The sequence below is a fragment of the Halichoeres trimaculatus genome, unplaced genomic scaffold (assembly GCF_033239565.1).
Source record: "Halichoeres trimaculatus isolate MK-OKI-2021-1 unplaced genomic scaffold, fHalTri1.1 fHalTri1_scaffold_11, whole genome shotgun sequence".
Lineage (NCBI taxonomy): Eukaryota > Metazoa > Chordata > Actinopteri > Labriformes > Labridae > Halichoeres > Halichoeres trimaculatus.
The window spans coordinates 31,717,385-31,734,119 of NW_027437189.1; the positions used below are offsets into that span (position 1 = coordinate 31,717,385).

General features: G+C 40.2%; 1 protein-coding gene across 1 annotated transcript in view; it reads right to left on the minus strand.

The window, feature by feature from the left end:
* celsr3 (cadherin, EGF LAG seven-pass G-type receptor 3) overlaps positions 1-16,735 on the minus strand; it is a 192,147-nt gene that overhangs the window by 134,467 nt on the left and 40,945 nt on the right. Inside the window, exons 2-3 of the mRNA XM_074681031.1 lie at positions 11,984-12,327; positions 2,864-3,152 (exon numbers count right to left, since the gene is read on the minus strand). Coding sequence (XP_074537132.1) covers positions 2,864-3,152; positions 11,984-12,327 — 633 coding nt within the window. The remainder of the gene's footprint in view (positions 1-2,863; positions 3,153-11,983; positions 12,328-16,735) is intronic.

The following is a 16,735-nucleotide window of genomic DNA, read 5'->3' on the forward strand; positions in this document are numbered from 1 at the left end:
CACAAAGAGGCAGCATCAGTCAGTTTAAGTTTACCAAGGCCGAGGAAAAGATGGCATCAAATTCAAACAAACATTTCCTTCCCTTCAGCTGGGTCTCTTCTCCTGACATCCCTTTAAATATGAAGCCACTCAAAATTAAAGTCTCACATCTAGGAGGTGTAAAGATCAACCAACGGGAATTTGTTTCAAATATTCAAGATGGAAATCCAAGAGCACCAGTTTTAGACTCGTAAAGCCAAGATTTGGTTGTAAAAGAGCAGTTATAGTCAACGTGAGAAGGACAAATTTCATCTGGTGAAGAATCTTTAGCAAAACCAGGAGTATTAGCAAGCTGCAGCCAAAGTGTGCCCAAACATTGAGGGGCCGTTACATAACAACAGTTTTAAGGTGAAACATAAAGGTGTTGTTAAGTTTGAGCAATGAAAACTTTTAAAACAGCTGCAGAATAAAAATGTCAATGCTGTGGCCACCACTAGCTGCGTTTCCGTTATGCCTAGAATTGCGCAAAACTTAAACATGGCAATGAAAAAATTCTAACAGGAACACCAAAATTTGGAATAATCTCTCATATTTCAATAAAACGTTTTCTCAAGGTGGTTTTCAGAAGTTGTAATGCTGAAGTTTATCACAAAAGTGTAATGGAAACTCCTTTTTGGCAAAATCATGTCACCAGAGGAAAAAAGAAAGCACCTCCTTCACCTCTTCAGCCACAATCTTTTCCCTGGTATGTGACCACTGCCACACATACGGACTCTGATGTTCATACTGTTACAGCTGTGCTGATTTTCCTGTGTTCAGTGCAGATGTTACTGTTTCTGAGTGTCAGTGAAGGCATCAGGAAGGCAAAAATGAAGCCTATGCGGAAGCACTGGCTGCAGAAAGACTGGAAGTAACGTACACAACCAGCCAAAAAAAAAAGCAAATTTACAGCCTGGTTCAAAAAACGGCATGAGTCTAAAACGCTGATTTTTACTATCGGCACACACTGTAAGGTGAGTGAATTTTTTTTCTATCTCAGCTGTATATAAGTTATTAGTACCATTTGATTGTCCAATCAGAGACGCAGCTCAGGTCGGGTGACTGGCAGGTGCCCTGTAGCTGACTGTTCAAAAGGAAACTCGAAGCCGGCGTCAGATCTAATGTGGCTGCATCTGTGGATTGGCTTCATTTTAAGTGTCAGGAAAAGACGGGTGACGTTGCAGAGGCTACGTCCATGTTTTCTACTGTCTGTCGCAGAGTCCTGCACTGGGTCAGGTACCCGCAAAAACAGCTGATTTGCAAGGGGTTTTTAAAAACTTTTTTTTTCCCGGGTTCGGATCTGGGTGGAAAAAATAACAAGCGGGTCGGGTCACAGGTTTTAGTTTGACACATCAAAAATAATATAAAATAAAAAATACAATAAAATAAAAACCTAAGTTGTAAGCTGGTTGTAAGGCTGTGACCATATAGACTGTAAAAATACATGGACCTCATCTGTAAAATGGTGGAAGGCTGAGCCACGCTATTCAGTTGTTATAATACATCCATGGTTGTGACATGATCACGGCTCGTACCTGCTGAGCGTCGCTTAAGTCTGGACAGAAAGTAAGTCTGCTATTACACATGTAAAGGTCCTTTTAAGAGATTATAAGTTTAAAGGCATTAAAGGTAAAAAAACAGGTGATTTTACAGTTGTATGTGAGAAGATCACAGAGGGTTGATGATGGAGCTGAAGTCAGGCTTTTGTTGGAAGAGTTGCTTCATTCAGGTGCGTTGTTTACTCACTGGCATCTGAACTATGGCGATATACTGTTCAATTTTCAGACAATATGACCCAAAATGATTACTTTAAATAAGGTTAAGGGTCGGGCTGCGGGTCGTGTTTCAATGGGTCGGATCGGGTTGCGGTACTAATCAGGCTGATGCGCGGGTTTGCGGTTCGGGTGCGGGTTTGTACGTCCCCGGATCAGGGTGGGGTGGATCTTGAAAATTGGACCCGTGCAGGACTCTGGTCTGTGGTCAGAGAGCAGCAGGAGGGAGGGGTGGAGGGACTAATTGGCATTATCAGTGCAGCGTCCGGACAGACGTTAGGTGTTACTTTACTCAAGTTGTGTGCAATTCCAGCAATAATGGAAACATCCGGCAATTGTACTTTATCAAACTTCAAAAGTATTGCTTTGATTTTGTGAAAAGGTTTGATGGAAACACAGCTAGTGTTGTGTAAACAATAAACCAGAGTTTCCAGCAGAAACCCTGACATCACACTCCACTGCTACTATCAGCCCACTTCTACTTCAGTAAGGGCTACCAAAAAAAACTCTACTTAAAGCACCAACTACGACCAACGTTTTGTTGTGCACCTAAATGCTTTATTCAGCAACAACTTAGCAGCATTTCCCTGAAGTCAAGGCATTAGCAGCTGTTTTAATGCCAAAGGTTATAAACTGACAATTTAAATTCCCGATTCATACCTGACAATCAGAGAATCACGTTCATATTTTCTAACATAGTGTCACTGCTGTTGAGCAGGCACGGGATGCTTTCAAACAGCTTTTCTATCTCCTTTTATAGTTTGACTGGCATTAATTTCTCCCTGGGGGGGAGTAAAATGTTCAGTTTTAAGTGTTTATAAGTCACTGCACAGCACACAGTGAGACAGGTGTGCTTAGATTCACCAGAGTACTCCTAAAATTTTCTCTTGAGGTTTCAACATTACTGTCTCTGAATTGAAGCAGATTTTAACAAATGAAACATTTTCCATTAACCCGTGACAGTACAGCTGTCACAACGATGTCTTGTACCAAATAATTTCACTTAAGAGTAAGACAGTAATTAGATTTTAAATCACTGCAGCACAGAGGCATTTTAGCTCTTTCCTACTCACCGGTAAAGTCTTCACGACAGATACATGTGTAGCCTCCTTCTCTGCGGGCGCACACTCCTCCATTCAGGCAGGGGTTGGAGTAACAAAGGTTGATCTCGGTCTCACAGTAATCACCTGTGAAGCCAACTGGGCAGCGGCAGCGCAGGCCTGCGATGGGGTGGATGGGCCGAAACAGGATGGAGGGCGAGGAGATGAAGGGGGCAGAGCTGTTGAAGCGCAGCACTGAGATGCACTTCATGTAGTTCTGACAAGGCTCGCGCAGACAGACGTTGTCATCAAACGGTAAAACCTGGAGTGAAGAGAGAGGATGGATGCTGTTACTCATCTGGTAGAATAATACTCGTCTTAACACAGAAACAGTAATTCAGTGCAGATGTTACAGATGATGTTACAGATGATGTTTAGATAATGTGGAGCTTCTGGAGAACTTCAGTCAATAAGACGTTATTCCACACGCTGATTTCACTTTCATTTCCTTTCATCCGTTGTGAATTCACTTCTATAAGCATGCTCACTCATATTTCCTGTGGCCATCACACTACAACACACCCTCATTGTTAGTCTATCATACTGCTGCTTTCTTTTTACATCTACCTTTCATTACCTTGTCCTTGCAGTCTCATCAACCTCATCTGCTTCATCAAGCCTCAGACTATATTGTCAACTATCTTCCCATTACCGCCCACTCTTTGCAGTTTCCTCTGCTCCATCATTTCATCAGCCTCAGACAACATCATCAGCCAGCGCCTGCACCGCCTGCGTCTGGACTCTGAAAGGGGAATAGATTTTTCTGCCACTCAGGACACACACTCTTCATTCCTCCTATCTCCCTGTTCAGGGTTGAACCTCACACCAATGTCACAATCTCTCAGCAGAAGAGAGATTTATCTTTTATTCATTAACTTGTCTCTCCTGACACACTCAGTTTCAGGTAAATTCCTTGAATCAAAAAGATGCCTGAAAGCAACAAGTAATGTTAAAAACACAAATTGTATCTTAACTGTACAATTAAAAGACTTTGTGGAATAATGGTCCATAATAGCCATACAAATACCTACTGATACCTAAAAGCCAACAGAGTGTTTGCACTGACGTCATGATTTGGGTAGTTACCTGGATGTGAGGCCACGTTGGATGGATGGAGATAGAAGAGCGTGGTAAAATATGATTTTAAGATGTCTTATCTTTCAACAAATGTGTGCAAAAATGCACGGAGCACCCTAAAACTCTTTGCAAAAGACTCGACCAAGAAAAGGCAAGAAATAGAAAGATATTGTGGAAAAATTACGCCTAATTAGCGGGAAAAAAATATATGGAGAGTTAGCATCTTTACCATCATCTACCCCAGTGTTTCCCAATCCTGGTCCTGGGGACCCCCTGCCCTGCATTTTTTTTTATGTTCCCAACTCCAACACACCTGATTCAAATGATCAGCTCGTCATCAAGCTCTGCTGGAGCCTGATAACGAGCCATTCATTTGAATCAGGTGTGTTGGAGTGGGGTAACATCTAAAACATGCAGGGCAGGGGGTCCCCAGGACCAGGACTGGGAAACACTGATCTACCCTAAGGTTTGAAAACAAAGATGTTACTAATATGATTTTCATAGGTAAAGGAGTCCACACAATAAACAATGTTTTGCTGGGGGAGGCTCACTTTTCAGCACTCCAAAAAAAAAAAAAAAAAAAAAGAAAGAAAAAAGAAAAAAAAGAAAGACATCTTGTTTTACTAATGTACTTTTTATTGGTGTGATTACCTCTCAATCACAGTTATAATATATCATAATGTATTTACTTTCACCAAAGTGTGATTTTTTTTGATGCTATGGACAGGGAACATACCTACTGACATGAAATGCTGTGAACAGACTAAAATGTTGAGATTAATGACAGACTATTTGAAATACTGATGGATATTAGTTAGCCACAACGTCCTCTGTTCTTCAGACAATTGTTTGCACTCCTAACCCCGACCTGTCATCATTTTAGGTAGTCAAAAGCATATGAAATGCTTTTTTTCTCCGTCCGACAGATTAGAGCAGCAATAAACGCGGCAGTAATTTACCATTTTGTCCGACAATAATTCTCTATGCCTGTTCTGTTGTGAGAGTGCCTCCCTTTACATGGTCCAGCTCTAGTTGATAACGTCAGTGAAAACACTGTAATCATGTGACACTTTTCAATCTATTCTCCAGCTTAAAAACAATTTTACAATATGTTCAGTCTCTCAACCTGAAAATCCTGAAATCAAACCAAACCAAATAAACATATTCCGGATCTATCAAGGGTTAGAGGACACCTAATTTCAGAAAAACTGGATTAACGTGGCTGTAAATGGACAGCCGGCACACTGTGACGCATCTTTTTTTCCCTTTAGCATGCTAGCTTTTTAACAACGCAACCAGTCGTGCTGCAGCTAAACGGACACCTTAGCTAGCTAAAAACACGTTGATTCTCACGTTGTATGCTGGACACGGTTACATTACCCGTTGAAGTCCGCCTTGGTAAATTTGACCGACTTGTGATTTTTTTCCCCTTACTGACAAGCCTCCACGGTCCAGATTAAAGGAGCTTAGGGTTCATAAAATATTGATGGGCTCAAATATTGCAGCAGCTTCTGCAGACAAGTCTGCGAGGCGCACCTACTTTAATTAAGGCCCCGAGTCTCGACTCACAGGCTGAAGAGTCTGGTTCACTGTCTACGGTTCAGGCCTGCAGTCTCACTTTTTGTTATCAAAGGTTGATGTTGTGTGTGTTTCAATAACATAAGGTGTAAGATCGTCTCCTCTCTGCCTTTACTTACAAGTTTATTTTTCAGAATTAGGTTAAAGCATCAAGCATTTTCATCTCTGAGCTCTCACTTTATAGAGAGCAGAAACTTTTGAAATGTTTTATTATATTAACCCTCTCATGCATGAATTATGATAAGATCAGTCAGGATTTTTTTACTAAGTGTTTTTATTCTTCTTTAGGGATGTAAAACAAGGATTTTTCTTTGAAAAAATTCTATCTTAATTTTATAAAGATATATTTATTTGTCCACTCAAGTGTACTTCATGCATTTCGTACGGTAAATAACTGTAATAATGTGGTAATTATGTAGTGTTTGTTTTAATTCAGTTTTACAGTTGTATTATTGTATTTTGTTGGAATAGAGGTTCCTCCACTTCCCTGGTAACAAGGTAACAAAATAAAGACAATCCCTCTGAACTGAGGTTAGTGTATCAAAAACTACCAGTCACTGAACTGAACACAGATCCTCGTAGTATCTTTTCTTATATTCCTGTCAAGTCTCTGAACTGAGAATCTCTTCTCCTTTCTCATTTTCTATGATAGTTGCCAAAGCATCCAGGGCACAATGCTACAAGACACTGCATGCATGTGTACTTGGTTCTTCGTGTGCATGCACTATCTTGGCATCTGCTGGCATTTTTTGCTTCCTTGACCTGGGGCCAGTGGTTTCCGGGGGCATACCGGATCTCAGGGGCGGCCTTAGACACTGCTCTCCGTTTTGCAGGTGGTGGAGTGGCACTGGGTCTACCTCTGGCATGTATCTTCACAGATCCTCCTCCCACCTCCCACTCCACCCATATGCTGATTGTACAGCTTCACAGAGAACGGCCTTTGGATGTTGAGCATCTTCTTCTCTTTCTTGCTCCATCTCTGTGCCACATCTATTGGGGACAGGCCAGTGCAGAGAGAGGCTTTCCAAACATTTCTGACACTCTTTTCCTTTTCTTTTTTCCCCTGAGCTCTGGAAGGTGGCGGTCCCTCAGGTTCATCTGTCTCATCTCCTTCATAAGCCTCGTCTCCTTCATCAGCCTCAACTCCTTCAGCAACATTTCCAGCCTCCTCACCTTCACTATCACTGCCTGATTCTGCTTCTCTCCTTGTACCTTTATGTACTGGAAGCCATTCCTCATCACTTCTACCTGAAGCACAGTCTTCCTCACTTGAGTCTGGAAACTCCTCTATAACCCTGTATGCCTGTCTTTTTAAGCCCTACAAAGACATGGATATATAAAAAAAACCTCAAATTACATTATAAAAACATAAAGCAGTTGATTTACAGTCAAAGCACTACAGGATATGAATTATTTATAAGAACAACATTGGTAGTAATTAACATTGCATTTAAGTTGAAACATAGCTTATGATGCATGACGTACAATTGAGTGGACAGATGATTAATTGGTATTTCCTCCAAAAATAAAATCAAAACTTGATAAATCTTGACATAATATGCCACCTTAGATGTTATTTGATGCAGTTATATTTTTTTTACCTGCAATGGTATCTTTTTATAGAAGGTAGAAACCAAAATAGCTGAGGTGGTTGGTCTTTCTCCCTGTCTGTCGGCCATCTTGGTTTTACTGACTACTTTTTCCCATTGCAATGACCTACCAATGGGATTTTTTTGTATGAGATGATGTAATAGCTTCCACTAGAGTGGACTATATGCAGCAGTGCCCAAAATTACAGGCATAATTAGAGAATCAACACTTTTAAACAGCTGTACACTGTAGTGACCTCCATGCATGAAAGGGTTAAGCTGGACCCAGCTCATCAACAGCATTACTTTTTGACATTGTTTTAGTTTTTCATTACCAGAAAAGCTCTTCTAAGGACAGGTGTTGCAAATTAGCACTTTGCTATTTACATTAAGAGACTGTTTAAAGTTTATATATTAACAGTTTAATACAACTCTGTTTGATCTTTCCTGTTGTCATTGCTACAGAGACATGGCCAAGTTTTTTTGTGTTTTTGTTGTACATCTGTGTTTTTCTCCTCCTCTCTTAGTGTGCTGCTGAGATATCAAAAATCCTGTTTGTCTTTTATATTTTACTTATCGATTAATTTACTTTCCCTGTTTGGCTTTGTAAAACCTTTAACTTACTGGGGATGGCTGTTTACATCTCTGGTAAAAGTGACTTGATGTCTTACTGGTCCAAAAAGTTTTTAATAAGGATGTGACAATCCGATACTCAGATTCAGTATTAGTCCAATACTAGCAAAAGTTACAGGATCTGAAATATAAAACAGTTGTACAAGTTTTCTGATCTTCTTAACTCACTAATATTACTCTGTGGGACATGCAGTAGAGATAGCCAAGCGGGCTGCGCTGGAAGATGCAGCATGTGAGCAGAAACTAGAGTGAGACCAGTCAGCAGCGCTGTCTAGGTCAGCTGTGTGGATTAACTTTGGACTTAAAGAGGGGAAAAAAAAAGGTTTTGACGCTTTGTTTCACATCCTGCCTTACATGGGCTGTACAGCACAGTCAGTGACAGTGTAAAAAGTAATGTAATTAATAAGATCAAGACATATTGGCTAGGCGCCGCCCTGTTGGCTATGGCTGCCTTTTGCAGCAGCTCTCTCTTCTTTGTCCGTTTCTTGTAATATTTTTCATCTCTTTTTCATAACCTTTGTATGTGGAGTGGGTCATTACTGTGTATGGCTCATTTGTTGGTCATAGACACCAAACTTTTTGTGTCTTCAGCAATATTTTTACTACTTTTCGCCTGTGTTTGTCTGGAGAGCTTACTTGTAACCATGGCTGCATTGTTAACATGTGAACTCAGCTGTTAGCAGCCTGTAGCATGTCAATGCTAACTGGTGTAAGGCCTGATGTCTTCCCACAAGGTGAGGAGAAGGAGGTGAGGACGAGGTGGTGGATCTCAGGTGTGAGCTAAGAAGTGATGACATGGACCTGTCCTTCCATCCATTGTTATTGGAAACGTAAGATCTTTCTCCAATAAGATGGACGAGCTAGCTGTGCTAACCCAGCAACAGAGGGAATACCAGAAGACAGAGTAGCATCATGCTATTCACAGACATGGCTAAGGGAGCTAACATCAGACACCAACGCCACATTGGAAGAGCTACACCTGCAGTGAGCAGACAGGATCCAGGAGACAGAGAAGGAGCATGACTGAAGAAGCTCAGTCCCGGACCCTGTGGAGGTGGAGGCTGGCTGAATTGGAGAATGATAGACAAGCTGTCGTCATCTATTTTCTAATGGATCTTTTTGCACTTTCTATACACTTTCTTACTTTTGTTTTATTGATTGCTGCTGTGACTTCAATTTCGTTGTACTTGTTACAATGACAATAAAGTTCTATTCTACTTTTGCTGTTATGTTTTACTATTAATTTTTGATAAAACACTAAAAAAATCAATTTTAAATCTCCTGTTTACCTTAATCAGACAGGGATTCTGTATCAGCAGATATAAAATATTACAACATAGGATAGGCATCAGGACGAATTCATTGAAAGGTGATATAGACTCATCTAGCTTTTCTTAGTGTATTTTTTTCTCATCTCTTAACAGAGAACATGATATGGATCGTGCGATGTAAGAAAGGCCATACACACGGCCACAGAATACGTATCTCCTGACACTGCTCTGCTCTTTCTTGACCCATCATCAATCTTCTCTCCTCCGGGTTACACATGTTCTTTTTTTATCAAGACATCTTATTCTCTGATGCGTCACCATATACAGAAAAAAAGTACACATGGATGAATAAGTGTGTTGTGTCCAGGTGTGTGCGTGTGTGTGTGTGTGTGTGTGTGTGTGTGTGTGTGTGTGTGATTTCATGCATAAAAACATATAGTCGTCATATCAGTGTGTTGCTGCATAGAGCCATATGGCTGCGCTGATATAGCATCTGTAATGCATTATTATCAGTTCATATACAATCTGCTCAGATGACTGAGTTTAGATGCATGTGTTTCTGTTTCTGCACGATGTTTCTTCACACTTTGCTTTGTGAGAGTCTTGTGTGAGTGATTTACAGCTGCAGCTTCTATGTGCACTGCTGAAGGCACAGAACAGATTTCTTGGCCAATGAAATGTATTTAAAAATATTTTTTTAGTGATGTCAAAATACATAAGCTGACAGAAAGAGAGGATTTTTTTTTCTGAAACAAACTTTGTTAAAGAAGAAATCATAATATCAATGTGGGACAAGAACACAAAGAGAAAAAGCATATAACTCAAGTAAAACATTTTTGTCTTTACAGCAGCAATAAACAGCAGATTTAACCATAAGAATAAATTCTTGTATTATCCAGACTGTAAGTCACATTGGTTTACAATTATTTGGTATGTTTACAGTATTTCTGGAAAACTGGTTACATATTACTTATATAAGTATTTGTAGAGTGTTCTCACATGATGTAATCAACTTGAGCACCACCATGCACAGACAGAATTGAGCTCGCGGGTATAGGATTATTTTCTAACAAAATAGTAAATTACTGTTGCTTTTTTTGCTGCACTAATCGTTAGGACCAAGAAAAAAACATTTCATGTATCATATCTTACTACTAAGGAACCAGAACAATAAATACCTCAGTACCTCAGTATACAAATATAAAACTAAAAGTGAAAGCACATAGGGTATGGGATGGGTAGGGTGGGTGGGAAGATGGGAGATGGGGGGGGGTCATTGGAGACTCAGGTAATTCAAGACAATGTTATTAATTGTGAGAGGAATCCAAATTTAAATGTAGGAACTTAAGTAAGGAAATATTTATGTATCTATATACATGTATGTATATATGGATATGTATGTATATGTGTATAGTTTTGTGTGTGTTTTTTTGTGTATATATGTGTAAATATATGAAGATACATTCTAATATCTATATACCTCTACAACTGAGCCCTCTAGATCCAACTCTACTCTATTCTCCCGCTCCCTTTTTTTTCTATTATCTTTGTAATTGTTTGCACAACTGTTCAGTCTTCCTCACTTAATTATTTGTTAAGATATAATATTACAGCTGTATCAAGGCTAAAAAGAGACATAAATGTATATTTGGAATGTATGGGATATGAATGCTCAATACAAAATCTGTTAAAAAAAAAATAACAACAACAACAAAAAAAAAAACATTTCATGTGCCTTCGACTACCAAAAATTGTTGCAGGTCAGAGTGAGGAGTGTAGATAATTGATTCAACATTTGAGTCTGTTCACAGCATTTCCTGTCAGGTAGGTCATGATCTCTGTCAATAGCATCTTAAATCCAACTTTAGTAAAAGTAAATACATTATGATAGAGTATAAGAGGTACATAGTTCATAAGAAAAAATCAGTGTCTTTTAGGGGCTTTATTAAAGTGCTGGAAAATGAGGCTCTATAAAAAGAACATCATTTATTCTGTGGACCTCCTCTCCCATGGACAATACATAGATGTTGTAACATCCATGTTTTCAAATGTTTGGTTAGATGATGATAAAGATGATAACTCCTTGTAAGGGTCTCTCTGGCTTATTTTTCAAATAATCTCTTTTTTTTTCTGGCTGAGTCTTCACTATAGGTTTTAGTGTGCTCTGTACATTTTTCCACATTTGTTGGTGAATAAGACATCTTTAAATTATATTTTATTGCTCTCTTGTTCAATATTTGCATACCTCCAATATGGCCACGCATTGGGTAACTACCCAAATCGTGGCACCAGTGCTTCATACCAGGTGGTATAAACATTTTTCAGAGTTCACTTTCTCTTCTTTGCACTCCTCTCACTCATTTCCCTCATCCCCCTCCTCCCCTGCCCTACTGTGAGTGTTATCAATTAGACCGGTGCAGTCTGAGCCCAAATGAGCCCTAATGGGTAAATGTCCTGGCTTTTAAGAAGTTATGGGAGTTTTGACTCTAGTTGGTGACTCAAACCCTGAAAAACTGTCCACAACGCAGAGTGAAGAAGACACCTGAGAACCTTTATTTCTCCAAATCATGTTGTCAGGCGCGAACTGTCAGACTGTCCAAGCCGGAGATGCAGAGCTTTTATGAGCAGTGCTGTCAGGGCTGCAGAGATATTTTTTCATGCATGAATTTAAAAATATTTTTTTCCAAAAAGTATCCAATAACTTATCTTATATAAACTGAAGGGCATTCATTTGATATATAAGATAAGTCACACTTGACCATAAGTCAAGACCAGCCAAACTATGAAGAAAAGTCTGACTAATAGTCTGAAAAAATATGGTCATTAAAAGAAGATACTGAAACGTCAAACTGGACTTTGTGATGCTGTTACAGACCAGAAGATGTAAAATTTAAATTGTGACACATTTCACATGTGTATCCACTGTTGTTGTAGTGGATACTCACCTCCATCTGCGTCAGTGACGTCAACTTGAGCCTGTTTAGGTACAGTTTCTCCTCCAGTTCCTCTGAGGCCAAGAAGCGTCCCCCTGACAATGCCGCGGAGAAGCTGACGTTCAGGATCCCTCCCGGCGCTGCGTCCAGGTCTGGCTGAATGTTAAAGATGAAAACATCCTCGACAGGCACAGCAAGCACAGCTGACACGCCCTCCAAGAAGTTACCCAGGAGAGGTGACAGGAAGTGCTCCTGGGACATGTTCTGGAGACGGACTGTGACACTGCTGCCCAGCATGTCCTCAGTGATGATGAGGACACGCAGTACACACTGGGCTGAGATGCTGTGGACGCCATCTGAAGAGCAGAAGGAGAGAGCAGAGAAGAAAAGGTTAGGGTGAATGAGTATTGTGTTCAATCTTGAGGTTTATAGAGAGTGGACAAAAGGGTAAGCGAAGGAGGAGATGAGAAAAGGTAACAGACGGCTGGAAGAGAACATGGAGTGATAGGTCAGCGTGAACAGGTGAAGAGAGTGATAGATTAAAGGGGAGGCACGAGGAAAGGCAGAAACAGCAAAGAGAAGGAGGCAAAGAAAAAGATGAACAAACAGAGGATAAGAGGTGAGGAGGGCACAGCAATGCCATAAAAGATGAAGCTTAGACTTTATCTCCCGACACACTGTACATCATCATAGATTGCAAATGCACTTTGAAATCTACTCACAAAGAGATATAAGAGGTGAAAGAGATGACTCACTGCTCCTTGGAAACCAAGTGTTATAGCTCCAGCATAGGTTACAACCATAGACTGTTTATAGGATAGGCTACGTAGCTCTGCCATTTGCCATTAAGGGGACTTGAACACAATGCAGCCCAATGATATCTTCATATCACCACAGCATACGGATGTGAGAAACATTTCTATCAGGTGTATTTATTTTTTAAAGTTTCACCACAGCTCATCTGAAATGATTGGGGAGACAGAGTTTTTATCCTGTACTGCAGCCAGCCACCAGGGGGAGCAGTTTTTGTAGAGACCTCACTTTAAGCCGAGCAAGATGACGTCCATTGTTTTTACAATCTGTGGTTACAAACCCCACTTTCTCCATAGTGATGAAAGATGTGTACTGAAAACCGGTTCCTGTTACGAATTGATAAGAAATGGTTCAGTCTATTGACATATTAGCCTTTATGTTTAACGCCTTCCTAATTGGTTCTTTACATTACGCCGGAATCGCTGGACCTCAACTCAACTAGTCTGCAGCAGCTATCTTAGCTTAGCAGTTTGATAATGTTGCCCAAGACAACTCTGATTCAGGAGTTTCAGCTCGAAGTTTTACCGAAGAACTTAACACACAAAGAAATGTTTATTACCCTCCCACATGAGATTCCTGTTAAATACATTCAACATGTTATAAATCTCCTTATTTGCCAAAAGCGATATAGACGGCATAGTGCAAAGCTACTTTGGGAAATTACATTGATATGCTAGCAATTAGCATACACTGGTATAACTTTAGTTTAAAATCAGAATTTGAGATTTCATTACAGAAACACATCACAGTTACTCTTTGTAAATCATACTAAGAACTCTAAATGTCAAAATATTCACAGGCAAATGAAAAAAAGTTACATGTAGCCTCATGGCTGAATTCATAACTACAGCAAGGTTCCAAACAACTCAAAGCATTGCTATAACCCCTTCGAGACACTAGATGGCCTACTTCAGTCAATAACACATAACAAAACAGTACATCGTCATGTAATGTGTGATTTTTACTCACTTATTTTATTTTTATTCAGATCCATAAATATCCAGATCCAGTGACCAGTTTTTAAAAATATGTTTGACACAAAAAACCTGTAAAGTCTACTTTTTGTTCTCATTCTTGAATTCCTCTGTAGAATTCATTGGAGGAATTGAAAATGAAATTCCTAATCTCAAATGCTGATAAATGTGACATCGATAAAGCTCCAAAATCAAAACACAAATTAAGGCCATTTTTCCTCAAAGCTGATGTTTGCTATTAAAGCTAGCTCTCAGCCTGCTGATTTATGCTTGAGAATTCATTTCACTAGGAAGATAAGTCTTATTGAGCTATGAGATGCTAAAAAAGGGGGGTGTAACATACTGACTGACGGCTCTGTGGAGCTCTGTTGACACTGCATAGACTACAGCAATGAAGAGGAGGAACAACGAGAGATGAAATGAACACCAACAAAAGGGTTTTTAAGCTCTCTATAACAGCTAGTGTCAGTTTCAAACTGGCACAACTGTGCAAACCTGAGGGGTGTGTGTTGTTTTATCAGGGTGCACTGAACAGACTGCACAGAGTGTGGCTCTAAACATCTTCACCTTCTCAATGTGTCACCCTGTGTTTAGGAAGGGGGTCATCATTTTTGAGGAAAAGACAGGTAAGACGTGTCATTCTTTATCTTTAAAGTGTCGTCACATTTCACAACAAGCCTTTAGCTCTACAAGGAAGCGTTTGCTGTTGAAGACTTCAAGTGAAACACTGCCAAAAGCCATCCTTGGGGAGCAGTGAGACACAAACGTGCACACAGTGGTTTCAATCAAGCCCGTAGTTACAGCAGCAGTCAAAGTAAACGTGCTTCATTTCAGAGCGTTATTCAAATTTACCGGAGGATGGAGAGGATGTAATACAGTAGGTGAGTGAAAGTGACAGAGCTTGTTCAAACAGGGTCAGGAAAGGTAAGTTTGCTCTGGCCAAGCTGTGTTCTGTACACAAAGCAGGGATGAATTCATTTGCCGTGGATGGATTTTCAGGCTTTAATAAATGAATTCCACTCAGCACTCTACATGTAGCAGATAGTAATGTTGTGGCTGTACATTTTCAAGTGGCAAAACTGGCACCAAGGATGTATTACTGACACTTGAGATGAATAGCTGCAAGAATTTTCACATTATTCATGTTCACAGCGAGGTGTGTTTCTTTATAGATCCTATGGGGGCAGGTTTAGCTCATGGGCTAAAGCTAACATCTGTACACAGTCGGTCCTACAGCTGTTACCCTTTATGCTCTTGGTCTCAACACTTGGTTGAATGATTTTCCCAGCTCTCTATCCCCGATACTACATGTCCTTCCTAATAAAGACAATCCAACAGAAAAATCTTTAAAAAAAGGAGTACAATGTCAGACTGGTTAGTTTTATATATTATATTCCTGGGGCACAGTGGTTAGCGCTGTTGCCTCACAGCAACAAGGTCACTAGTTCAAATCCCAGTTCAAGCAAGATGGGGAAATACCAAGCGGCAACCTCTGGTTTAAGAATATGAGACAATGCTGAAGTGCTAAAATCTGCTGTTTCTTGAGTGTCCGCTTGAGACTGGCTCTGGAAGTACCAGAAGTCACAAACACACCAAGTCAAAAACAGCAGAAATTAACCTATTTACAGCCTGGTTCAAAAAATGTCTCCTGTCTGAATAATTTTACTATCAGCACCCACTGTGCGTGGGGTGAATTTTTTTCTAACTTGGCCGTTCAGAGGATATTAAGATTGCCAGCTCGTCCAATCAGAGGCACAGCTCAGGGTCACGTGACCGCCAGGCGCCCTTATAGCTGTACGCGTAGCCCTTGCCACTACCAATATGGCCGCTATAGCTGATGTGCTTCATTTTCCATTTTAGAAACAGATGGGTGACGTTGAGGAGACTACTTCCATGTTTTATACAGTCTATGGGAAATACTTGATATATACTCAATATATATACTCGATACATATCACAGGTTGTTGCATGCGAGATATATGAAATGACCATATCCTGACAATCAAGAACAAATTGTCATGTAAATGTTTGAAGATGTCAATTTGTAAATGTATATCAAGTTTCTCTTCCTTCACTTTCTATGCTCCTGTCACAGCAAGCAGCACACTCCCCGCCCGCACAGAAAACTCCTGCCCATGTGCGTTGTTTGTATCGGGAGCAGAGGGAAAAAAGTTGCTTGCACAGCTCATCAGTCGCAGGTTTGGGGTTTGTAAATGCAATTTTGAAAAATCCAACCGAAGGGTCTGCATTTAGTCAAACTAAATGTTTTTTTTAATCCTGTAAGTCAGAAAAACGTGTTTCTCAGAGACGCAACAAAGTGTGCTGGTTGACATAAATGCACCTCTAGTAGAATAATTCATGCTTAAGTTGTCAGGAGCAGCCGTAAAAGATTAAACATGTACACAGTGAACATTTTGAAGACGTTTAAAGGCTGCACATTCTCCAGAGGCAGGGTCAGATCAAGTCTGAAGGAGTGCATACAAGGTCCCAGTCTGCACTTCAGCTTCCTTGGGCCAATGGATGCTGCAGACTCCATGTCTATAAGTTGTAGAGCTAAGACATTTTAGGGGTAACTCATCAATTTAAAAAAAATATTGAGTTCAAAGATTTTTCAGAAAGCCCAGTTTTGTCAACTGTTCTTTTTATCCTCATGCAAAAAAAAAAAAAAAAAAAAAAAAAGGCTAAAATGTAGCTGGAAACATGTTCTCTAGCTCTGCTGGGAGAGCAGGCCTCTGGATGTGGCCTTGATTCCTGGTCCTGACATGATTTAGTGTGTGTCATCCCAATCTCTCTCCCCCTACAGTTCCTGTTTCTCCCTTGCTGTCCCATCAAATGATAAACAAATACTGAGGCGTCACCTGCTCTGAAGGATACTTCTAACCTGCTTGACAAGACGTCTGTAAAAAAGGAGCCATGAGAAAAAAAGAAATGTGTCCAGAATCTGCATGTCTCCCAGCTAAGATGATGCAGATATTTT